We start from the raw sequence: 26817 nt of genomic DNA on the forward strand, positions 1-26817 counted from the left end.
GGTAAGGGAGGACAACATATCTGGGGGATAGTGCATGAATTGAAAGGTGAACAAAGGAAGAGAGAACCAGTAGGAGTGGGAAAGGAACATAATAAATGTATGTTACCTGAAATGGGATAATCAATGCTCATTGCATTGTTCATAATTACCCTGTATGCTCACTGCAAAGGTTGCTGAACCAGCTTAACCAAATTTAAACATTTGATCAATATTGTTTAATCAAATGTATGGAGTTTATGAGAGAATACCAATGATCTCACTCTCAAACCAGCAAAGATTAAGTTCATAAATGTTGAGCCTCATTAGTTCAGAAGTCAATATAGGTGTGGCAGTTTTCTTTTATGAATATGCACTTTGCTAATCAAGTTACTCTTCATATGTTTATCCATCCAACTATTTATTTCACTTTGTATGGAATGATTTAAACATGATATTTCTTTATCATTTCTACACTGCAGTCTGTTGGAGTTCTTCAATCTGACTGATCATTCTTTGTTGCTTTCCCTGGTTGAAGACTCAAAAGATTCCTAGCAGCAGGCACCAAATTCAAATTGATGTCAGAAAAGAATAGCTCCTTGCTAAAAATTTACATATTGTTTTTCTCAAGTTAAAATGCAAATGCCATTCTTCTGTCCTGAGGACCAATTCCATATCACCAATTGAATAACATTTCTTTTGTTTTTATCTGAGAATCAAAATATTGACAGTTATGTGAAGAGAAATACATTTTTCCTGGTATACAAAATTATCAGGGGTATGAATAGGGTAAGTGCTAGCAAGCTTTGTCCACTGAGTTGAGGTGGGAATACAACCAGATGTCTTGGGTTAAGGGTGAAAGCTGAAAAGTTTAAGGGAAATATGAGGAGAAACTTCTCCACTCAGACGGCCATGAGAGTGTGGAATGAGCTGTCAGCACAAGTGGTGCATGCACGCTCGATTTCAAGAGATATTTGGATAGGTACATGGATGGTTGAAGTATGGTAGGGGTCAGGTCAATAGGAGTAGGCAATTTAAATGGTTCAGCACGGACTAGATGAGCTAAAGGGTCTGTTTCCGTGATATACTTTTCTATGACACTATGATGCAAACTGAAACACAATCTTCTTTATTCTTTAAAGAGATTTTGTGAGTTGCTTTTACATTCCAAAGGGCCTGTATTGTGCTATAGGTTTTCTATGTTTCAATGTTTTCTATATCTGTCACCTCTGAATGGAACATCAATACCAAGTTATGGTTGTTTCTGATGTGTTCTTTTTTGTTTGCACTGGCAGTCCTGTGCACCAGCTGAAACTATATGCACAAACTAACATCATGCCTTCACCTGTTAAATAGAAAATGATCAATCACAAACTTCCATCACTGTTAAAAGTCATTGTGCAGCTCAGAGAACACCTCTGAGAATAAGGTAGACAGGTATGACAACAATCACTCACAGACTTAGAAATTCTGGTGAAAAGTTGAACCAGGATTTGTTTTCTCTTGGACAAACAGAGCAAAACAAGTCCAAGATGAAACATCAGTTGAAAGAAGCAGCCAGGTATATGATCTTAATGAGTAAAGGCACCGTAGATTTGATCCCAGTGCAATAATACTGTTAAAGACTTCACAGGTGTAATTAAGATCAATGAACGCATTAAAAGCCCACCTTCAAACAACTGCAGAATTTCATGCACACTGTGGGCATACTATGTTGGTGCCAGAAACATTGCAACACTTGTGGGCTGCCCAGCACAGTCTTCAAGGATGCATTTCGCTGCGTGCTTCCAAGTTCACGTGACAAATAAAGCTAATCATTTTTCTCTTGAAATATTTTTCATATCTACTATATTGCTGTCCAAATCATTAATGTACATAGAAATAACTGATCTCTGGGGTACACCACTCACTGGTCACAAGCTTCAACTCACAAAAACAGCCTTCCACCATCACCATCTGCCTCCTTTAATCAGGTGAATTTTGAATCTAATGTCAATTTTCTCTGGATCATATAGGCTCTAGCCATTTGGCCCAGCCTTACTGAAATCCATATACACTGTGTCCACAAGACTGCCCAAATCAATAGCTTTTATTTCCTCTTTGAGCAATCATATTGATCAGGTAGGATCTCTCAAATAAAACCATGCTGACTATCTTTGATTAATCTATGTCTTTCAAAGTGCAGATTAATTTTGACCCTCTCATATTTTTTTCCAATAACTTCCCAACCACTGATGTTAGAGGATGAATGTGTGCTTTATAGTACTCGAACCACAGTGCTCTTGCATTCCTAGAAAGTAGACATTAAGATTTTTTCTTGTGATATGGGTGAGTTCTTAGGTAAATACAGCATATCAGGTTTAGACTAGAAAGATCCATGGGAGTAGTAACGCAATTTCTCACTTTGTTTCAGCCACTTCTTCAAACTTCAGATTGTTCAAGGTACAATGCAATCTACTGATTGGCAGCTATCGTTAATTTTACTCACCCTTTCAGTAAGGCAGCATTATAAAAAGAATGCACTTCACGATTGAATTACAGGAAGTCGTCCAACACCAAATCCCTTTCATACTAGCAGCTGTGCACAAAATTATTCAAATTACTATATTTATGAAATTGAGAATCTTTACAACAAATACAACAGGGATATTCATTTTGAGCTTCAGTGAATCTCTTAGCTTAAAAGATTCAAAAAAGACTTGCTAACTCAGGTGACCAGATACTTATAATGGACATTATACATTTTGGGAAAGTCGTTACTACTTACATCACTGTTGTGAACAAAAATTAAAATTGGTGAATGAATCTGATACAGCATCAGAGACCCACTTCTACATTCAGGTTGAGGAAAAATAGTTTTGAACTTCAAATCAGAGGTATTGAATAAAGTCTCTTAAAAACAAAGCAACTAAATTAACACACTGCAACATCCTCAATAAAATGAAAACAGAACTAATGATTTTGCCAAGTAAAGCTAACATACTACATGAAAGTTTTATGACTTTACTACAGCAGACAAACTACAAATTATTTTGCAGTTCGAAAGTATTTCAAAGAGGCAAATCATTTTATTCTATACTGTATATAAGTCTGGAATTCATATTAACAGAAAGTGACCTAAAATCTCACATTATACTTAACACAAATTTACAGAATTTTGCTTGAGGTGCAAGTATAAGGGATATAAATTTATGCAAATTAGTAACATGGAACAGTATACCAAAATGAATAAAAATAATTTTATACACGAGGGCATATTTGCATAGAACAGTACAGCACAGGGACAGGCCAGGAAAAGGCTCCTCCACGCTTGATTTCTGTGCTAGCTATGATGCCAATTTGAACTAATTCCATCTGCTTACATATGATCCATACCCTCAATTCCCTGCATATCACGTGCCTACAATACTGTACAAAAGTCTTAGGCACATATATATAGCTAGGATGTCTAAGGCTTTTGCACAGTACTGTATTTGTCAACATGGAATGAAAGGGAGTTTGTAAATCTGGCGGGAGCAAAGGATGTTGGGAATGTCGAGGGTGGAGTGCAACAGGAAGGGCGTGGGACGGGAGGAAGTGAAGGACTGCCGGGTGGAGGGGTGGCAAGGGTGCAGACACACCTGGCCCTGAGACACCAGACAATGTCATTTGATTCCAAACAATTGGTTTATTGATCATTACACGTCTCTCTGGTGCTTCCCACCTCCCTTCCCACTTTTCCCAATTGTGATTCTCCTCTCCCTGCCCCCTTTCCACTTTCAGTCCATAACAGAGACCCATATCAGAATCAGATTTATCATCACACACATTAGTAATGAAATTAGTTGTTTTTTTGCAACAGTACAGTGCAATACATAAAAGTACTACATTACTGTGCAAAAGTCTTTGGCATCCTAGCTATATATATGACCTAAGACTTTTGCACAGTACTTTATCTAAATGCCCCTTAAATGTCATTTTATGGCAGATTTTCCACCAGATCCAATGGTATTACATTGCAGGCACTTACCTCTCGCTGTGAAAAACTTGCCCACACATTTCCTTTAAATTTTCCTCCTCTCATTAGCTATACCCTCTAATATTTGATCTCTTTTTTCTTTTTCAATATTTTTATTGAATTCTTACAAAAAAGAATACAGAGTACGGGAGGATGTGTATCATATATCAATTACAATATATGTGAATCACACTTATAGTTTCATTACCCCATATTCATGTAAATTAAATTTTAATATTGAAAAGTAATAATTTTATTATTATTATACAAAAAAATCTAAACCCACTACCAAGAAAAGCTGTTTGCCAAAGAAAGAAAAAGGAAAAAAAATCCTTATCATATAGTAAAACATATTATTAGCCAACATCTGTACATGATAACAAATCAAAGATTTTGAAAGTAATTCAAAAAAGGTCCCGACAATGTTAGGAAGTTTTGCCTTGATTCAGAAATCGAACAATGAATCTTCTCTAAATTTAAGCATGACATAACATCGCTTAGCCATTGAGCAGGAGTAGGTGGAGCAACATCCTTCCAAATAAGCAACAATGCCCTCCTAGCTATAAGAGAAATAAAAGCCAAAATGTGCAAATCAGGTGTCTCCAAGATAATATCTTTTCCTCCAACAATCCAAACCCTGGAGCAGCCCGGAGTAGGCTCAAAGCCTCACTTTTCAGTTCATCTTATTAGTACAGCAGTAGTAAATGTTAAAAAAGAATGCATGTGTCAACTATGGATATCTTACTTTGCACAAAATATATGAAATGATGAAAACAAAAAGTGAAAACAAATAGCAAATAGGAAAAGCAAAAGGCATGAAGAAGCATTAGCAAGTACAATCAAGGAAATTCCAAATAATTTATAAGTGCATAAAAGAATAAGCAGATGGCTGGAAAAAGGGAGAGTCTATTAGAGAGCACAAAAGCTCACTTGTCTGCAGTGGCGGAAGACTAATGTGGGATCCTTAATAAATGCTTTGTATCTGTCTTCACTAAAGATGGTGACAATGCTGATGCTGTAGTTAAGGTGGAAGTCTGTGAGATATCAGATAGGAATAAGAAAATGAGAGACAAAATATTAATCATTGAGTACTTTTCAAAATACTTAAGTCACCTTGCCCAGATGAAATACTACTCAACCCCCTGAACATGTTCTATCATTTAATATGATCAGGTCTGAACTGACTGTAACTTCTCCAGTTTCCTTTCTATGGGTTGACACTTCACTCCCCTGCTTATCAAGAATTTATACATGGTTGACTTAAAAATATTCAAAGACTATGCTTCCATCATTCAAAGTCTGATGATCCTCTAATATATAAAAAATCTCCTTATGCCTTTCTACAGGAAGCCATATCCCTCCGGTTTTGTTTCAATCAAACCCATTTAACTTTTCTAAATTCTTGTAGATACGCGCCTAACCTGTATATCCTTTCCTCAAAACTCAACCCAGCAATTTTTGGCTATTTTGAAATAACTTACAACCTTTATCTTTCAGGTTTCACATTTCATTCTGTCACAAACATTGTAGCTCCTAGAGTGAGTTGAGATGACCTATTTTATCCCCATTTGGGTCTTTAAGAAAAGCTTTCATCTTTCTAAATGACTGTAAAGGAGCATTTACAAAACTGTGGCACGATATTTAGTAGTTCCTTGGGTAAGCTAGTATCAGGCACCAGAACTCAGAGACTGGCGCACTTTTACTATTAATGCTTCTGAATTTGGAATAATATGTATGTGAGATCATCAGTACTTAGAATCTTGTACGTCCATTAAATATTCATTAACTTTCACAGGAAACGATAATAGAGTTGATTGATTTTTCTGATGCAACAATTATAAGTGGTCCAGTTGTCACACTGCTGCTTTTAAAGAATCGTTATCCTGAAGACCTTTCATTTTTATTGCCAGTTTAATGCCTTTTTAATCCAATAAACTCAAATAAAGCTTTCCAAAAGCACTACCACCAATTTCATCAATTATGGAAATACAAGACATGGTGTTTTCCAAATGGATAAACCGTAACAGTTCAATGTGCGTTTGGCAAGCCAAGAGAATTCAAAGGTCAACTGAAGGGTTAACCAATCAGGACCGAGGCAAATGAACCGGGGCCTTTATAAACACGAGCACTCCCAGAGAGAAACACAAACAACTGCGCACTGAGGATGTCCCCTCAGCGGGTGATGAAATGTCTGCAAGCTAATTGCTAAGCTCGGCAAACACCGCAACATCAGATGCCTTAACCCGAGCTACCAATATCCCCAACCTTGCTAAATAGCGTCACCCAAAGACTTCAAAATTTTCTATAGATGTACAGTGGAAAGCATTGTGACTGGTTGTATCACAGCCTGGTATGAAGCCTGCAATGCACAGGATCACAAGAGGCCACAGAGAGTAGCAAGTTTAGGTAGCCCCATCACAGGTACAACCTTCCCCATCACTGAGGACATCTTCAAGAGGCCTCAAGAAGACAGCATCCATCATTATGGATCGTCAGGATCTGGGATAAGTCATTTCTCATTACTATTGTCAGGAGCCTAAAGACCCACAGGGATTCAGGAACAGTGCCTTCCCCTTTGTTATCATACTTCTGAATGGCCCATGAACCCATGAACATGATCTCATTATTTCTTTATTTTGAATTATTTATTTTGCTATTTAAAGTACCTTTGCACCATTTTGTTGCTGCAAAACAAGAAGTTTCACATCATATAAGACAATGATAATAATAAACCTAATTCTGAAGCAGAGCAGAAAATGTATCACACACAAAATGCTGGAGGAACTCAGCAGGCCAGGCAGCATCTATGGAAAAAAAAGTACAGTCAACGTTTTGGACCGAAACTCTTCGGCAGGACTGGAGAAAAAAAGCTGAGGGGTAGATTTGAAAGGTGGGGGAGGGAGGAGAGAGAAACACCAGGCGATAGGTGAAACTTGGAGGGGGAGGAATGAAGTTAAAAGCTAGGAAGCTGATTGATGAAATACTCAGAAGGCCATGGAAGAAAGAAGAAAGGCGGCGGGGGAGGACCACCAGAGGGAGGCGATGGGTGGGCAAGGAGATTATATGAGAGATGGACAAGGGGATGGGAAATGGTGGGGGGGGGGGGGGGTGGGTGGAGGCATTGTTGGAAGTTGAGAAATCGTTGTTCCTCCAACCCAAGTGTGGCCTTATCCCGACATGGATGAACATATTGGAGTGGGAATGGGAAGTGCAATTAAAATAGGCGGCCACTGGGAGATCCCGCTTGTTCTGGTGGATGGGGAGTAGATGCTCGGCGAAGCGGTCTCCCAATTTACGCCGGTTCTCACTGATATACAAGACGCAACATCAGGACACCGAACACAGTATATGACTCCAACAGACTCACAGGTGAAGTATCGCCTCACCTGGAACGACTGTTTGAGGCCTTGAATGGTAGTGAGGGAGGAGGTTCAGGGGCAGGTGAAGCACTTGTTCCACTTGCAAGGATAAGTGCCAGGAGGGAGATCAGTGGGGAGGGACGAATGGACTAGGCAGTCATGCAGGGAGCAATCCCTGCGGAAAGCAGGAAGTGCGGGGGACATCTCTGTTCTAGAATGAAAAGCCTCATCCTGAGAACAGATGCGGCGGAGAGGGATGAATTGAGAAAAAAGGGATGGCGTTTTTACAAGCAGCAGAGTGGGACGAGGTATAGTCCAGGTAGCTGTGAGAGTCCATTGGTTTATGATAGACAGCGGTGGATAAGATGTCTCCGGAGATAGAAGCGGTGCGATCGAGGAAGGGAAGTGTTGGAAGTAGACCAGGTGAATTTGAGGCTGGGTGGAAGTTGGAGGCAAAATGGATGAAATCGACGAGTTTAGCATGGGTGCAGGAAGCAGCACCAATGCAGTTGTCGGTATAGCATAGGTAAAGTGCGGGACGGTCACCAGTGTAGGCTTACAACATACTGTATACTGTTCCACATAGCCAACAAACAGGCATGCATAGCTGGGACCCATGCGAGTGCCAATGGCTACCCCTTTTCTTTGAAGGAAGTGTGAGGACCCAAAGGAGAAATCATTAGGAATGAGGACAAGTTCAACTATGCGGAGGAGAGTGGTGGTGGAGGGGAAGTGGTTGGGTCTGCTTTCCAGAAAGAAACGGAGAGCTTTGAGGCCTTCTCTAACTCTGGAGGCAGCTTATCCATCGACATCTATTATAAACCAACAGACTCTCACAGCTTCCTGGACTATACCTTGTCCCAATGTGCTGCTTGTAAAAACACCCCCTTCTCTCAATTCCCCCGTTTCCGCCACATCTGCTCTCAGGATGAGGCTTTTCATTCTAGAACGAAGGAGATGTCTTTCTTTTTCAAAGAAAGGGGCTTCCCTTCCTCCACCATCATCGCTACCCTCAACCGTATCTCTTCCATTTCACACACGTCTACTCCTACCCCATCCTCTGGCCATGCTCCTTGGGACAGGGTTCCTTTTGTCCTCACCTATCACCCCACTAGCTTCCGCGTCCAGCACATAATGCTCCGAAACTGCCGCCACCGCTAACTGGATCCCACCACCAAACACGTCCCCCCCCCCCCCAACTTCCTGCTTTCTGCAGGGATCGCTCCCTATGCGACTCCATTCATCCCACCCCACTGATCTCCCTCCTGGCACTTATCCTTGCAAGTGGAACAAGTGCTTCACCTGCCCCTACACCTCCTCCCTCACTACCATCCAGGGCCTTAAACAGTCCTTGAAGTGTGCCTCTATTAGGAGCCTTATACTCTGTCCGGTGTAACCGGTATGGCTTCTTGTATTTCGGTGAGACCCGACGTTGATTGGGAGACCGCTTGATGGAGCATCTATGGTCCGTCTGCCAGAATAAGCGGGACCTCCCAGTGGCCACCCATTTTAATTCCACTTCCCATTCCCATATATTCATCCATGTCAGGATAAGGCCACACTTAGGTTGGAGGAACACCTTATACATAATGGGTTTGAGTAGGCTTCAACCAGATGGCATGAACATCGATTTCTCAAACTTCCAGTAATGCCTCCACACACCCCCCTCCCCACCCCTTAACTTGTCCCTCTCTCATGTTATTGCCTTGCCCACCCAACACCTCCCTCCAGAGCTCCTGCCCCTCCCACCTTTCTTCTATGGCCTACTGTCTCTTTCATCAATCAACTTTCTAGCTCTTTGCCTTATTCCTCCCCCCTCCATTTCACTTATTGCCTGGCATTTCGATCTCTGCTCCCCCCACCTTTTAAATCTTCTTCTCAGCTTTTTTTCTCCAGTCCTGCCCAAATATTTAGCCCGAAATATCACCTATACTTTTTTCCATAGATGCTGCCTGGCCTGCTGAGTTCCTCCAGCATTTTGTGTCTGTTGCTTGGATTTCCAGCATCTGCAGACTTTCTCTTGTTTGTGATCAGAAAATGTAGCTTTCAGTTACTAGAATGGGAGATGCATAAAGTTTTCCAGGGACAGATTGGGAGGTAAACCTTGTCCTCTTCAGGTCCGTCGATTCTGAAATTGTGCTGAATAGTCCTGGTTTATATAATGCTATAGGTGCCAAAATATTTCCATCTATAGTTGTGAATTGCAGTTGTGCATTTTCAAAAGATTTTCTTTACATGACAAATTGGATAATGCAGTGTTCACAGTAATACTTACACTGGAAGTACCCAGAGCATGAAGTTCTTAATGGCATTCTTCACACAGTTGACTTGATATCGGTTCTGCCAAATTCTGATACCAAGATCTAGGTAAAACCATGTTAAACATCCAGGGTAAAGCTGGTGTTTAACAGCAGGAGGAGCTCCCCAATCTGTCCTACTTAAAGATATTCTCAAAAGATTTGCAAATTTAATTAAAGGTTGGTTGTTTCAAGGAAACAACGTTTATTGACTGGAATTGCAAGATAAATGGTATATTTTCTGTAGGGCATTCTGTGTCCTTCCAAGTTCAAACTAAATTTATTAAATAAAGACTCAAAGACTTTGTTTATGTATACATTATTTAGAAACCAAGGCAACAGACAAAGAAATGTAGTGCTATACTATGTGACATGTCTAGCAGGTTAGACTGTGTTAATAAAGAAAGTAAAAAATAAGTCACTATCACAGATGTATCATTTATTAACAGAAAAAGGATGGCAGCTAGAAACAGAAAGTCACCTGAAGTTACAGAAACTGATAGGCTCTAGAAGGCTGAACTGTGTTCATCATACTTACATTGTTGTAAGTGTAGAAAGCCAGCAGCCTGCTCCAGCTTTCATTTGCTGTTGTCTCATATATTCTTTCCTAATGTGAATGTTGCTTTCCTCACCTTTATTTCTCTACCACTTTTTTCAATGGACACTGATTTCTTTCAGGCTTACCTACTTACCTTGTAGATAACAGAATTTTCAACATGCTTGGCAAGGAAGATGCTTCTTACACCAAGACAAAGATTTTGTGTCACTCTCTTCCACAAGTCAATTATGGTTCTCGAGATTTTGGCTGAACAATTTTTCAAGCACTTCCTAAGTTACTTTTCATGCCATTTTGATGAATCTCTGAACCACATTGACAGTGTTGAGACTATCTTTTGCCAGAAGCATTGGAACTTTTAAACCGTAGTTTCTTCATTTTGATTCTAAATATGTTGCTGCCTGGTGATCAGCTTATACTTGAATGAGCCGATGTTTGATCTAGTATTTTTAATGTAAAGTTAATAATAGGACCAATGGTGTATCAATGTAATTTTGTACTTGTTTTGAAGATTGAGGACTGTGTGAGGAGATACAAGAGATGCTGGAGTAAAACATAAACTGCTGCAGGAACACAGCGGGTCAAGCAGCATCTCTGGAAGAAAAGGGATAGCCAACATTACATCCCAGTCCAAATCACTGATTATCCCTTTGTATCCATAAATGCTGCTTGACCCACTGAGATCCTCCAAAAGCATGTACTTATCTGATGATTTTCAGTGGACACTCTAAGATTAGTATTCCTTTGCTGTTCTAGTTGCCGACATGTCTGACAATGACTATTATACCCTGTACATTTATTAATGCTTATTAGAAAATAAACCCATTTTGGGAACCAAGAAGATCTACTTTTACAAATATGTATATATATGATTTTTTTTCATTATTGGTATAGAAGTTTCAATAAAATTAAAATTGCATACTTCAAAGATTGCTAAAGTATTCTAGTTAAAGGTAGCCAATGGCTCTGTCACAAAGTTTTTCAAGCACAACTGTTACGTTGAATTTTGTAAGAAAGCCAAACCAATTCCAATTTGGAGTAGGATATCCAGAAGATGATGGACAAAATCTTCCATTATAAAAACAGTAGCTTTGCATAAAACTACCAGTACTAGCTTGAATTTAGTTTCTCGACCATCCCAAATCTCTCTGCCTCACTAAGGAGTTTTACTGCCTATCCCATGATCAAGATTTTGGTCAACTGCTGCAAAACCACCATATATGGCTTGATGTATTTTTTAAATTATTTGTTTACTCTATAAATGGGACACAAATATGATTTATGTGTTTTTTGTGTCGCTGACCTTGAGTCATCCTATCTTTGAAACAGCTTTATATGAGTATTAGATTCTAATTGTCTCACTGTTTCTGTGGATTTGTTTTGTTAGTTAGGTAAATTGAGCAGGATTTGGGAAAAAGATAACGTGTAGGATGCCTGTTCATATCTGATCTCTGAAAATTTGTGCACAATGCTCTTTTCTTTAGGAGACCACAAACTCCAATGTTGCTGTGGTACAGAGAAATGAGCCATCATTGTTCTATCAATGTGCTAGGTCAGGGCTTCCCAACCTGGGGTCCACAAACCCCTCAGTTAATAGTAAGGCTCTATTGCTTTAAAAAAGTTGGGAACTCCTGTACTGCACATTTTCATAGTAATTCTAAAAAGTGAAAACACCCATGGGCACCAATGGATTTTAATGAGGAAAAGTTAGTCCAACTAGAACTATTGGCAAGAGTCAAATAGCAGGAAATTTATAATATAGTGAATAGCAAATTGTGACTGTTGCACCCAAACTGATGATCTCAGCTATCCATAAAATTTTGTGAAAGTAGCTCATCTGATGGGCCCACCGAAAGAGAATTCAAGCTTTTGAAATAGAAATGGAGTGATATCCCTCAGAACGCTGCCATGGATAGCCCCAAGCACAGCTGCGAAAGGAAGAGGGTGGACTTGGGGCTAGCAACCCCATCGCGTAAGAACCCAGAGCTAAAGAAACACCATCAGAAGCTCCTCAACCCCAGGAGAGGAAGAATTTTACCAAAAAGATAGCCTACACCTGGGGTCAACTTGAAAGAGGACTCTGGCGAGCTGTTGTTGGTGGCCTTTGGGGTGATGGGCTTAAATAAAAGTAAGTACATCAGTCTAGGAAATTACTAAAAAAACACCGTCAACTAAGTTTAGGCGAATTCAAAACTGTCTGTAATCCAAATATGGGTTTTCCAAGATTCATCTCTAACTGCACACAAGTGACTATTAGGAATCATTGCTACTGCATCATGTTATGTTAACATCAGAAGTCAGAGATGGTAATTCTTCAAGATAGGTTGAAACTGACTTTCAAAGGCTACATTTTATACTTACAAATGTCTTTTGAAAGCTTAATCCTAGAGCAGGATAACAGGGAACTTCAGAAAAGTGTCACTGATTAATCATGAAAACTAAGACATGGAGAAGAAAAGTAATTAATGACTAGATTGGAAGAACCAGATTTGGGCTTCAAATCAGAACTTTTAAAAAAGCTCAATATACTGTGCAAAAGGCATAAATTTATAAGGAACAGTATAAACTATTAAACTGAATGATAACACAAGCTTAAATGCATTTCCATTCCATTTCTCTTGATGTTATGAGGCCTTCGCACTTTGAAATATGTCACACATAATGACGAACTGAATTCTGGTAGCTTCAAGGTAGACAGAAAAATCATAGGATTACATAAAGGATGTACAGCACAAGAACTGACCCAACCAGTCCATGTTAGCAATTACGCTCTACTTGAACAGTCTCGCACTATTTCTCATCTAATATTGGCATAATATTCAGAAGAACTTCCACATCACTTTCAGAATGTTCTAAGTTCTTTCTGAAGTATTACCACAGAATTAGAATCATAGAATGGTTAAGGCATGGAAAGAGGACACTCTGTCCATGGACTTTGTACCAGTTCTCTGCAAGTGCAATGAAGCTAATCACATTTCTTCATCCACTGCCCATAGTATTGCAAATTATTTCCTTTGCTACTTTTCCAGCTCCCATGAACACTACAACTGAACGAACTTCCACATCAATACACACTCTACACACCCCAGCTTCTACCATTTCATTGACACAGTAACGGTTCAAAGCTTAACCTACCAGCTTGCCTATGTTTGGGAGGAGGGAGAAAACCAGAGCATTCTAAAGAAACTTAAGGAGTCACATGGAGAACACGCAAACTGAAGGTCAGGACTGAACCAGGGTCTTGGGAACTGTGAGGGAGTAGCATTAATTTTTGCACCTGTGCAGTGCACTATATGCTAAAACCTGTGGAAAAATTACAAGGTACCTTTTACAAGCTCATAACCTCCATGGGATTCTACACCAAACACATCTTTACCTCCCCCCCCACCCAACTCTCCGCAGGGATTGCTCACTCCATGAATCTCTTGTCCATTCATCCACCAATCACCTTCCTGACACTTACCCCTGTAACTGGAAGAAGCACTACACATGCCCAGTCACCTCCATTCAGGGCCTCGGGTCAGCTAACATTTCACCTGCAAGCCTGTACTGTATCCAGTCCTCCCAGTGCAACCTCCTCTGAATTGGTGAAACCTGATGTAGATTGGGGGACTGCTTTGTACAGCACCTTCGCTCCAACCTCAACAAGCAGGATGTCAACCATAAAATTCCAATTTCCACTCCTGTTCTGACATGTTGGTGGCCTTCTCTACTGCCACAATGTGGCTATTCTCAGGATGGAGAAGCAACACCTCATAGTCTGTCTGAGTAGTCTTCAACCGGACGGCACTAACATCAATTTCTCTAACTTCAGTAATTTACCCCATTCCCCGCTTTGGCTCCCTTCTTACCTCCTCTTTTCTCACCTGCCAATCACCTCCCTCAATGCCCCTCCTCCTTCCCTTTCTCCCATGGCCCACTCCCCTCTACTATCAGATACCTTCTTCTTCAGTCCTTTACCTTTTTCACCTATCACCTCCCAGCTTCTTACTTAACCACACCTTCCAGTTTGTAGCCCTTCCCCTTTCCCCACTTTCTTATTCTGGCTTCTTCCCCCTTCCTTTCCATCCCTGATTAAAAGTTTCAGCCTGAAACATCGACTGTTTATTCCTTTCCATAGATACTGCTTGACCTGTTGAGTTCCTCCAGCATTTTGTTTATGTTACTAAGTGAGGGAAAATATCAGTAGGGACTCTGGAGACACACATTGGCCGTATTCAAAATATAATCTTTTACGTCTACTTGAATGAATAAACAGAAAAAAATCTACCATCATATCCAAAAATCAGTACCACACTGAGATGAGATTTTTGTGGTCAAATCTCTCAACCAGAACTTGAACCTCTGCTTAAGATGCACGTGTGCTACCCCAGAAGTACAGCTGACAATCACCATTTTATGGTTACTGTATAGATGGAGTGCAAAGATATATTTAAATCACATGGAAATGACATAGAGTGGTTGGACTATAAAAAGTGGTAATTTATGGTAGATAATTACACAATAAAGCACCAAATTATTTTGCACACATTTGGATTTAACTTCACAGTTGAACCTATAGCTGTACTATTCAGCCATATTTTGAAACAAATGTATATAATCAGAAAAGGTACATGACAAATAAAAACAGGAGTGAACCACTGGGTCCCTTTTCATCTAGTGTCATTTTCTCACTAATTCCATATCCCTAGATTATTATTAATAAACATTAAATTGTCTTGAATATTCACACCAATTGAGCCTCCACCGTCTTCTTGGGGATTAGGGTGGCACCATAGCGTAGTGGGTAACACAATGACATGTACAAGTGACATAGGTTCAAATCCTGCCATTGCCCATAAGGAGTTTGTATGTTCTCCCTGTGACCGCATGGATTTCCTCCCATAGTCCAAATATGTACCCACTGGTAGGTGGTCATTGGAAATTATCACCTGATTAGGTTAGGATTAAATCAGGGGATTTTTTTTGGGGGTGGTGCATGGTGTCAAGGGCCAGAAGTGCCTACTCTGTGCTAAATCTCAAAATAAATTCTAAATGTTGATTACACTCTGCAAAAAGAAATTTCTTTCCATCCTTTCCCTTAATGGTCAGTTGCAAAATTCATTTTTCGCACTTTTTAATGTAATTTAAGAGATTTTTATGTCTTTGCACAGTATTGCTGCTGCAAAACAATTAATTTCATGTCATAAGTCGGGAATGATAAATCTGATTCTAATTCTCTCTGAAATTGTTCTAGCCAGGAGAAATCTCTTCATTTGCCCTGTCAAAAAATACCAAGCAGTCAAATAATAAACTTGATTAAAAAAATTAGACACATCTGTGGTGATAAGAGACAAGTTAATACTTCTTGACCAGTGTGTAGTTCTGATGCACAAGTGAAACAGTTAACATTCTCTCATCTATCATATTATGCTAACTGACCTGGGAATGTATCCAACATTTTGTACTTTATGTCGCAGCTTTCCAGCATTTTTCTTGCACAACGGTGCTTAAAAAAATCAAAACAAATTACGACCCGTGGCAATGAGAGAATATTGGAAACACTAAGTAGGTCAGGCAGTGTCTATAGCAAGGATCAGGTTCACTGGATAATGCTGCTTTTCTAATAGAAAATAAAAAGATGCTAGAGACAATCATCAAGAACTTTATCTGCAGCAAAATGAAAGCCAGTCGCGACCAGCGGGGCTCGGGAATGGACGGATCTTCACCAACTCGCTTCCTTCTACCTTGGGCATTCCTTACCTCAACGAGTTCTCGTTGTGCGCGGGATCGGCGCGCTCGCTCGCTCACGCACGCGCCCGCGCGCCCGCCCGCCGCACCCCTCGGCGCGCGCGGCTGCCCCGCCTCGTTCGCTGAAGTGGCGTCCGCCGAGCCTCGCTCTGATTGGCCGCGGCCAGCCATCACTCAAACACACGGTGGTCTGGGAAGAGCACTCCCCCCCTCCCAAGAGCTCTCGAGCCTTTTCGCAACCCCACCCTGGTTCGCGCTCAAACGCCAACTGCCACTGCGTGCGCACGTGAGCGCGCCGATCACCCTACCTCCCTTCTCACTTTCTCTCTTTCCTCGCCCCTCCTCCCCCACATTCCCCGAGCCTTCGCTTCCGGCCGTCAAGTTGGTACGAACGGGGGTGTGTGTATGTGTGCGAGCGAGTCCAGCGAGGAAGAGGGGACGTTTTATTATTGTTTTCGCTCTAAAATAATCGAAAAACACCAGGAGGAGGAGGTGGTGGCGGTGAACAGTTGGAGCGAGAAGCGAGGAGGAAGCAGAAAAGAATTTGACGGATAGAGGGATTATGTGGGAAAAAATATAACCCGTAAGCGGGTTATTCGGTTTTCTTCCGCCTCCGTTTCTTTTTTTCATTCTTTCCCTTGATGTCGGCGTTTCTGTGAGGAGAAAGTCATTCCTTCCTCTTGTCCCCCTCCCTTCCTCCCCACCGACCCCCTTCGGCCAGCCCCCCTCTACAAAATACCTCAGGCTTCATGACTCTCGACTCTATCATGGCGTGCTGCCTTAGCGAAGAGGCGAAAGAATCCAAGAGAATCAACGCCGAGATAGAGAGGCAGCTGCGACGGGACAAGCGGGATGCGCGTAGGGAGCTGAAGCTGCTGCTTCTGGGTGAGTAAAGGCCGGAGAAAAGGGGAGGAAAAGTGGCGGAGGAAGTGGGGGGGGGGGGGGGGTTGCTGGTGTGACTTGGGGTGGCGGGCAGCAGATAAAGAGAACCCCCCCCCCCGCGCCCGCCCATCATTATCCCCCTCTTCTCTCCCTCACCATCTCACCCTATCTGATTCCTTCATATTGGATTTCACCCCACCTTTCTTCTGCATTCCCAGGGATTTTTTTTGTGTGTGTGTTTGTGTTAAACACCGTTTTCGTTTGGAAACTTGACACGCAAGACATGTAATTGGTTTCGTTTGCTTGAAGGACGAGGAGGGAGAATGTTGAGTTTTGTTTTCGTGATCGGATTTTATGTTCCTTCAGCGATCGAGGAGATTGATCAGTCACTTGAAAGGCCTAGCCAAGGCCTAGAATATGGAGTGGCCTTTCTGTTAGCTATCCAGAGCGTTGCTTGGCTTTTTCCTGTGGTTAAGCATATTTTATTTTAATGTAATTAATGTTGATCCTCGTTTCTAAATTACATTGGGGAAATAATGATTCCCAGCAGAACTGCTTAACAGAGTTTAATTATATGGACGCCAGTTTTTTTTTGCCTTATGTTAAAGGAGACTATTTTTGGTTTATATCTTTGTAATCTCTTCTTTGGTGAATGGTGTGTGTATAGGTGATAAGTTATAGAAATAAAGACTGGAAATCTACAGCAGCATGGTTAACGTGTAGAGTTCACATTCCTGATTGACCTTCCCTCAGAATAAGTTGTCAGTTCCGATGAATGTGATGTTATATAGAACTGTCACTAAAGGTTTTCATTCTTTCTGCAAGCCCTATCAACGTTTTAACCCTTTTGTGGGTATTTAGACATGTTAATAAAAGGCTGTATAGGGGTTTGTGTTCATATTGTGAAATTTAAATAGCAAGGAATTGATCTGAAGTTTCTCGTGAGTCAAAGATTGGTTAGTTTTTGGGTTTAATTGTTAGCTATAATAGTTGCCAGTTGGTTGTATGATTTACTCTTTTGTTATGCCGACCTGTTCAAATAGAGCAGGCAAACCAATTTATGGAGAACTTGAAAATGTCAGTGTCCAGTTTTCAGTTTAATTTTGGATAAATGTAGAAGTAAGGAGTAACTATAGAAAAAAATGTGTTTTTTGTTATCTTTGTCAAAAAGGCAAGACAAATCTCCTTGTGAAGGAAGAATGATATTTGTGAGGAATTCTGCCATTTGTACAACAATTGCAAAAAAACTTTTAGGTTGATGCTGTGATCTACCCATGTGATCTTCACAATCAGAAAGAGCTAACAGAAGGCAGCAACTGATTGGAGTTGTGTGCAACAGTCTGCTGAGATATTTAGAAAATGTGGAAAATTTGTCTTTTTTCAAGTCAATAACCTGCACACAACATTGCGAGCTTATGTTAGATACAATATGGAAAATAGAGATTACATTTTTTTGAATCTTCAAAGCCTAATTTTATTCCTCCCAATAATTATGTAGAGAAAAAAATCTGTGCTTTGTAATCACTTTTGTGTCATAAGTGCTTTCAAAAAAGAGGGAAATATATTTAACTCTTAAGTTATCCATCTTAACATTTCAGTATATGATCTGCATTAATAACAAAAACTATCAAATTCCAATTTATAGTCTTAATTTGATTTATTTTGTTAGTTTATAAGTATTTGCATTAATTCCAAGTCATAAGCTTAGAAACAACTTCTAGACTTCTGTCATACAATTGGAGGTGCACAAGAGTATAGTTGTGTGGAAGTATTGAAATTTTTTTCTTTCTTCCTGTTTTTGCCCTCCAGCTGATGGTATGAATGAGATCAGTGTGCAGCCAATTGAGCGGGAACCTGTATCCTTCCAGCCTTTGGCACTGCATGTTTTAGTTGCCTTCCACTTGTTACACTTCTCAGTAACCACATTTAACAGTTTCTTATTGACACTTGCCAGTTTCTGTAACACAGCTGTGATTGTCCAATTTTGTAGTTACGAGTACTTCAACATTGTGTTCCTAATTTGTACATTAATATATACAGGGCCAGAGTGGTATGAACTATTATAAGTACAACTATATGGTTTAGAATATTCTGTTCAAGTATGTACTTGGAAAAGTGGCCGAGGTAAAGTGGTGCCGTTACTTAGCCGGTTTCATGAAAGGCAGAATAATATGGATTCCCACTATGGTTTATGAAATTCTACTTTTATTGTTAACACCTATTTGTCTACTTAGAGCTAACATCATTTTTTTTAGTTTTAGTTTGTTGGATAATTAACAAAGTTAGTTAACACCTTGTTTCGTGTCTAGGACCAAATTTTAAATCAGTATCACAGAAAAGATATTATGTGAAGCGGGTTGTGTCCACTTCAGCCGAGGGAATGTACCTTTGAATTCTGCATTTAGACAGGTGTTCGAAGTGAAATAACTGGTATAGGTATATTGAGGTGCTTTGGGGGTTGTGTATTCATTTTGATTGTACTTAAGAGTTTAATCATCTTTATTTGAACTTATTTAAAAGCAAAACTTTGTAACTATCTTGTAAAACATAGATTATGTGCACTGCTTTGGGTATTAGGATTAATGTGGCATGAATTTAAAAAAAAACTAGGCAATTTGAACTATGTTTTTAGTCTAAGCAAGTATACAGGAGGCAATTCAAAATTCATGTTGTAAATTGCGCTGTGGACAGCTGAATGAAATGTATATAGAAATGTTGGCTGTGAGAAGCAGCAGCAGATGTCTCCACCTATAATTGGTTCATAATCTTTGAGCATGGGTAGCTATTTTTTTTTAAAAAGTTAGTATCTTGGATGACAGGTTTTTACTTTTGCCACTTCCATAGTTTTAGATCACTAAAAATTAGGAGCCAGTTCTGGCATCATTCCCACATGCTGCATCATAGCAATACATGGATCTTGCTTATGATTACTTGCACTTGAAATTTTAAATGCTATATTGGATAGTTGCCAAGATAGAAATGGGTAATTTACTTTCACAGATTGGAAGTGGGGACATCGAGGAATGCAACAACTTGATAAACTGCCATTATATCAAAATTATACCTACTATAACTTTATTAGAGCATTTTCATTTGGTCTATGAATGCTGGGATATCACATCTTACCAGTCAATGTAAGGATTTTTGTGATAATGAGTTGTGACTGTAAATAACCAAGAATCAATGGGATGAGTCTGCATTTATATACAGTTTTTAATGTGTGGGGAAACAGCCAAAGAAAGAGTTAAATAGTGGTGATGCTTAGGAACACTTCTGAAAATAGATGAGATGAAAGACCCTTAGAAAGCAGTTATTTATATATATGTGTATATATATATTTGTGTATATGTATATGTGTATATATATATTTGTGTATATGTGTATGTGTGTGTGTGTATATATATATATATATATATGTATATATGTGTGTGTGACTGTATACCACTCATGATCATATGGAGCAAAGGGTAACTGTTGAATTGTACACTTGCAGGGCAGATTTTGAGTCTTTGATAAAGAAGTATGTAACTCAAGTTGCCCTTAATATAATTGGTTGCAGCTAATGTACGAATTGGGAAAATTTCGGTAAATTATTCTTGGGATGTTTTATTTACAGTAGAAATTACCAAGGAATGTTCAGCTCTGATTTTCTTGTGTCAATTATTGAAATATTAAAAAAAATACACTACTGTTTTAGTTCTTACAGTGCATTGATCATAGTGTTCAACAGTTAACAGCAAGAAATTATTTTTGTCAAATTATTAGAAAATATGATTGTCTTTCTAGGTGAAAATTCCTAAATTGTTTTTCATTTTTAAAGTGTTGCAATGACTGAAGAAACAGTTAACTTTGACAAATTGGAATAACTTTATATCTCCTGGGATTGACGTGAATTTGCTGTCCATTTCATTCTCAAGCAAGTTAGTTATATTATTTGGGACAATGTTAAATAGCTTGAAGAACTGTAGATTGATATATGGGTGTAATATACTATTTCAGGTGAAGTATGGGAAGCTGCATTATTAAAAAAATTGTAGAGCTCTTACAGTTATAAATAAGATACTCTTCGATGAAGAACACTAGAAAATTGGCATATTGTTTGGTGAGTACATGTTCAAATTGAATAACAAATAAAAATGATTTGAATATTGCCTCAACCTTTTATGTTGTGAAAAATGGTTCAAGAGCAAGGAATTTAAATTAGATGCTTATTTTGTTTAAAAGTAATATTAGGTACTGCATGTCAATCAAAGCTATCAAATACAAAATAATCTGTGGGGTAAAATTGATTCCGCAAAACTTTTTTGTCTTGTACTATGGGTATGTTGAAGATGTGACAAATCTCTGGATTTTCAGCATGTACAGAATCTTATGTTTACGAAATATATCAACCTTCCTGTTCCGTAATAAATCAGTAGTGACAAAAAACTGCACATTCAAAGTTCTCCATTGCTACCTCATGTTGATTTCCCCTAAAGTTAATTAATCATGTCACTGCATATTACTTTCTATCAGATGTGCACAAGCAAATTTATTAGGCTGGCATTCAGTGGATGATATACTGATTTAAATTCCACTGATATTAAAGCAAAATGTATGATTAATACTTAAAATAATGTACTTTTATTGATATTTAAATAATGAAATATCAGGTATTTTATTTTCAGTTCTTGTCAAACTGAAAATTTCAAAGATGTTTCTTAAATTCTATCTTTTGCATGAATTGTTAATGTACTCTAGTTTTTTAACAGTAAAATAAAAATTATTATTTTTCACTTTGAGATGGCTAATTTGAACTCATGATTTGGAAAGGGATTGAAATTTCACGCTCAATGTTAGTTCACAACTTTGTTTTACCATCTTGTACAATGATGCAAACAGTCTGCAATTGTACTACATGAAATAGTTATAAGTTCAATTTTGTCTTGAGCTGGGAAATCTTATTTCTTTTGTAAATGCTGACGTTCAAAATGTGGTTCCAAATAGGAAGGGAATAAATTGAAACGTGTTCTTAATTTTTAGATGTTTTAGCTGGCATTAGCTATACTTTAGTGTAATTTCATGTAATCCAGTCCTCTGGTATCTAATTTAACTCGACTGTGTAATCCTGTATGGGAAGAGAAGATACCAAAACAATTTTTGTTTGTGTAAATGTTCACTGAAGCTGAAGTTATTTTTGTTTTAATTACATTTGTGGAGGTTTACTATGTTTATGTATTACTGTAGTTAATTTCTGGTAAGGTGATATAATAGGAAACAGAAAATATCAACATGATTGACAAAGTCAGCATAAATTTATGGAATGGAAATCATGCTTGAAAAAATACCTAAAGGCATTTTTGTTTTAGCATATTAACTAATGGAATTTCTGCAGGGGAAACCAGTCAATGATATATTTGGATTTTCAAAAGCAATTTTAAATACCATATAGGAGGTTAATGTGCGGAATTAAAACACAAATAACTTAAAAGACGGGATCAGTTCTTGACGCAGCTGTTCATACTATATATCAGTGATTTGGATGAAGGATGAGCAAAATATTTCCAAGTTTACTAATGAAGCAGAACTGTTATGGAGTTTGCAAAGAAACATTAAAATAAAAAGTTAAGAGAATGGGCTTAATCATGGCAGATACGGTATATATCATAGATAAATGTAAAGCTATCTGCATTGCTTTTTGAAACAAAAACAGGAATGCAGAATATAATTTAAATTGGAAGAATGGGAAATACTGATGTATTTGGGTGTCCTTGTACACCAATCAGTGGAGGCAAACGTGCTAGTGCACTAGGCAATAAGGGCAAATGAAGTTTTTGCCTTCATTCCATAAGAAATTTTATTGTACCCTGTTGTATCTGATCATAAAAAAATCTGAGTCATTACAAGTGATTTTGAATGCTAGGGAAAGAATGTCTTATTACAGTTACATAGGGCTTTGTGAGACCACATCTGGAGTATTTTGAGCAGGTTTGGGTTCTATAACTGAGACAGGGTATACTTGCCATTGAAGAATTATAGTGAGCATTCACAGAAAGGATTCCAGAGTTAGCTGGGCTATTGTGTCAGTAGAGACTGGGTCAACTGGGCATGTATTCACTAGAGCTTTGAATGAGAGGAAGGTGAATTGGAAGGATCAAAACAGATGTATGTAGGACACTGCTCCCATAGCTGAGTATCTAGAACTGAGGGGAGGAGTCACCATCTTCGAATACTGGTACTAATTTGAACAGATAAGAAGCTCCTCCATTCAGAATGTAGTGAACCAGTGTAGTTCTGTAAATTTGAGAGGAGATCATTTTTTGACACGAACATCTAGCAACGTGGAAGAGGGAAGGAACATAATAGTATTGTAATAAATGATCTGACGCACCATATTGAATAGTGGAGTACTCTTATTTTTTTTGCTAATAGGTTCTACAAATTGATCAGTATTTGATAGAAAAGTGATTGATGTATTATTTTGCAGTAAAGAAAATGGCATTCATAACAAATATTGGAGAGCTTAATGTACATTTGAGTCAAAAGAATGAGGCTTTTAGCTGATCCAAAAAAAGCATGTTTTGATCTAGCTGGCTTCATATTCTGGTTGTACTTTTTAGTAGGTATTATGTTCATGCATCAGCAAAGAAATGGTTTAATAATATGGAAACACTGCATACCCCTGTAAAACACAAAGCCTTTCTTATTTCTTTTAATTCCATGGTTATTATGAATTTTCCAGGTAGTGAGAAAGTATAATGGAAGGATTGTGATCATGACATGATTTTGAGCGATGCTTTATTCATAATGAATTTTCAGGTTTGATCAGTTTTGCTTCAGACAGTAATAACTTTTATATCAAACTGAAAACCTGCCAACTTCATGGGGAAGACTGGCCATTGTGTTAGAAGTAGTGGAAAAATTAGGTGACAAAGCAGTAGTTAAAAATCAATTTTAGGATTTTTTTTTTGAAGGTGGGAAGAAGGATGGCTGGATGAAACAAATTTTAAAACCAGGAATTTGTTAACTGAAAGTGGTTTATCAGAGCTGAATGGACAGTAGTGGAGCTTGTGCTATAAAGGCAGGTTGGAGCCATTAAGGTGAAAGAATGGTTTAAAAATTTTGTATTCAAATCCTATTTGCATAACAAAGGAAAATCTTTTATGCAGACAGGAGAACAGAAAACTTAACAGCTGGATTGATGTGTGGGAGGGCTTGTGATATGAGCTAAATGTTATAGTATCCAAGATCAAAGGAGGAAGGCTGATGAAGGTATTGCTGAATGAGCTGGACTCTTTCAGCAGCAGTGGGATTGACCGTAGCACATAATTGGGTGGTGCACCAGAGGAAGAAAGTGAGAACGCACATGGAAAACACATTTTGTGTTATACTAATGGAATGCATATATTATACACTCATTCTTTGTTGATCGTTGAATGTTATTTAAATATATTAAAGGTGAGAGTAGAGCCTTTTCAATTAAGGAAATTTTTTTTATAGCAATGCACAAAACTACATAATTAATCCTAATTTGCTGTAAAAGCATTGGATTACATTGTTCACTGTTAAGTATGATGCAATTTGTCAGGAAATTTTTTGAAATTAATTGCAAAAAATATCATAGAGGACCAAAAATGTAAACTAACATAGAGAAAGGTGTGATTGGATATAATTTGTGTTTGCACCGATTGTCATTTTTTTGCACATTGGTTGTTTATCAGTCTTTGTAATTTTGAGTGATTCCATTGTATTTCTTTTGTTTTGCCTGTGAAAGTGTGCAAGGAAATGAATCTCCGGGTAGTATATGGTGACATATGTTATTTGGTAATACATTTGCTTTGAACTTTGAATTTGAATGTTGCATTCAGGATTATTTATTTTTCTGGGATTTTATTTTAGTTTTGAATGATCCATTTGGGAGTTTTTCTCCATGATTTGTTGCGCTTCTGTTGAAAAGTTTGAATCAAGAATGACAGTGGCAGTGTTTTTTTTGTGGCCACATGACTACCCTCATGACTAAAATAGTTGTTATGCTGGTATCACACAGTTAAACCGCAGAAACTATACCATTTCATAGTTACTGATTTCATTGAAGTTTAATAAATTTGACACCATAGTTTTTCAGCATTCTGTTTGCTATTACATTCAAAAAATTATAGATTTTTTAAATATTTAACTCGCTAAGAACGTTTTCTGAGTTGGGGGTGTATGCATAAAATGGAATACTGTCAACATGTCTACCTTGCCCTATTTCTCCAAAATTATAATGAAAATTATAATTTATAAGGGTTGTATAGTATCTTAATTGTTAGCTCAGATGTATTTGAAATGTTTAGTACTGTTATCAGAATACAGGTGTCCCCTGCTTTTCGAACATTTGCTTTACAACAACTTGCTGTTACGAAAGACCTACATTAGTACCTGTTATTCGCTAACCAAAGAGGATTTTTGCTTTTATGAAAAAAAGATGCCCGCTTTATACGTGTATTTACCCCGAGAAAGAGTACAATGACCATGAAGCCTTGTGCAGGCAGTTGTTTGCGTATGCGTGTGTGCGCCGATTTTTTTTCCCCCTCCAAATTGATTTTGGCTCACTGTCTTTCCGATTTTGATAAGTGAAACAACACCGTACCTACAATATTTCTACTTTATATGGGCTGTATATTTATCATATCATTCCTGCTTTTACTATATGTTAGTGTTATTTTAGGTTTTGTGTGCTATTTGGTTTGATTTGATAGGTTATTTTTTGGGGTCTGGGAACTCTCAAAAATTTTCCCATATAAATTAATGGTAATTGCTTCTTCGCTTTACGACATTTCGGCTTACAAATAGTTTAATAGGAACGCTCTACCTTTGGATTGCGGGGGAAACCTGTAACTTAATGGTTTCACTCTGGAATGCTTTTGATATTACTGCATAAGCGATTGATTAACTATGTATGATTAGTATTCGCTAATATTTATTAATGCTCCTTATTAGGTAGGGAAGGGTGATGGTCCCAGAATAATGTGCTGAGTAATTGTATAGTGCTAAAGAACTTGAAGGATATCATTTCTAAGGTATTGATGTAGTTTTATCCAAAGCTGAACTCAGTTGCTGTTGATTTGTGAGTAATTGCCTTGGTTTTAGTTCCCACCTTCCTCTTCTGTTTTTGTATTAGGAGTACACACTCATTCCTCTCCTAAACTCTTATGAGTAATCAGTTGAGTAACCACTTTGGAGATGCTGAAAACCATCTTGGCTGTGAGTCTAGTTATGTAATTATAGACAGGGATGTCTAATCTTAAATACAGTGAAAGGTATAGTAAAGTGTATTACCAGAAGAAGCATAACGCCAACCTTTATGCTCAATATATAGTGTATTATAGCTGCAGCTACTTTGTGCAGAATTATGATCAGTAAAATTTACAGATTGGCCTTGATGGATGCTGCTTTCCTATGACAGCTCTCCTTGTAGAAGTGCTTAATGGTGGGGAGAGTTTTACTTTGATAGACTGGGTTGTATCCACTACTTTGTGTATGCTTTTCCATTCTTGGGCACTGGTTTTTCTATACCAGGCTGGCCCATCCAGACAAATCCAGGGGTTGCTGGAGAAAGGAGGGGTTTTATTTACTATAAATTTAGCTTCTTAAGTCACATAAGTCAAGTTCAAGTATTTTTCAATTAAAGTCATACATAGGGTAAAATTGCCATGAAAAACAGCTTTTTAAGACCATGAGACACAAGAGCAGAATTAGGCCAATCAGCCTCATTGGTCTGGCTAATTTATTTTCCCCTTTCAATCCCATTCTCCTACCTTCTCCCAGTGACCTTTGCCACCTTTATTAACTAAGAACCTATCAAACTCCATTTTAAATATACTCAATGATTTGGCCTCCACAACCATCTGTGGCAATGAAATCCATTGTTTCACCATTCTCTGGCTAAAGAAATTGCTCCTCATCTCCCTCTATAGGAAACTTTTCCACATCCACTCTATCCAGGCCTTTCAATATTTTGTAGGTTTCAGTGAGATCTCCCCCTCGTTCTTCTAAACT

At 38.4% G+C, this 26817-nt stretch overlaps 1 protein-coding gene and 1 long non-coding RNA gene across 3 annotated transcripts in view; one reads left to right on the plus strand and one right to left on the minus strand.

The window, feature by feature from the left end:
• Positions 1-16013, minus strand: part of LOC140740348 (uncharacterized) — a 98613-nt gene extending 82600 nt beyond the window's left edge. For both annotated transcript variants that reach the window (XR_012101823.1, XR_012101824.1), the window contains exon 1: positions 15928-16013. This is a non-coding gene — a long non-coding RNA (uncharacterized lncRNA). The remainder of the gene's footprint in view (positions 1-15927) is intronic.
• A 167-nt stretch (positions 16014-16180) lies between these two features.
• LOC140739788 (guanine nucleotide-binding protein G(q) subunit alpha) overlaps positions 16181-26817 on the plus strand; it is a 123398-nt gene continuing 112761 nt past the window's right edge. Inside the window, exon 1 of the mRNA XM_073068312.1 lies at positions 16181-16800. Coding sequence (XP_072924413.1) covers positions 16665-16800 — 136 coding nt within the window. The 5' untranslated portion in view covers positions 16181-16664. The remainder of the gene's footprint in view (positions 16801-26817) is intronic.

This window comes from Hemitrygon akajei, chromosome 16, assembly GCF_048418815.1.
Source record: "Hemitrygon akajei chromosome 16, sHemAka1.3, whole genome shotgun sequence".
NCBI lineage: Eukaryota > Metazoa > Chordata > Chondrichthyes > Myliobatiformes > Dasyatidae > Hemitrygon > Hemitrygon akajei.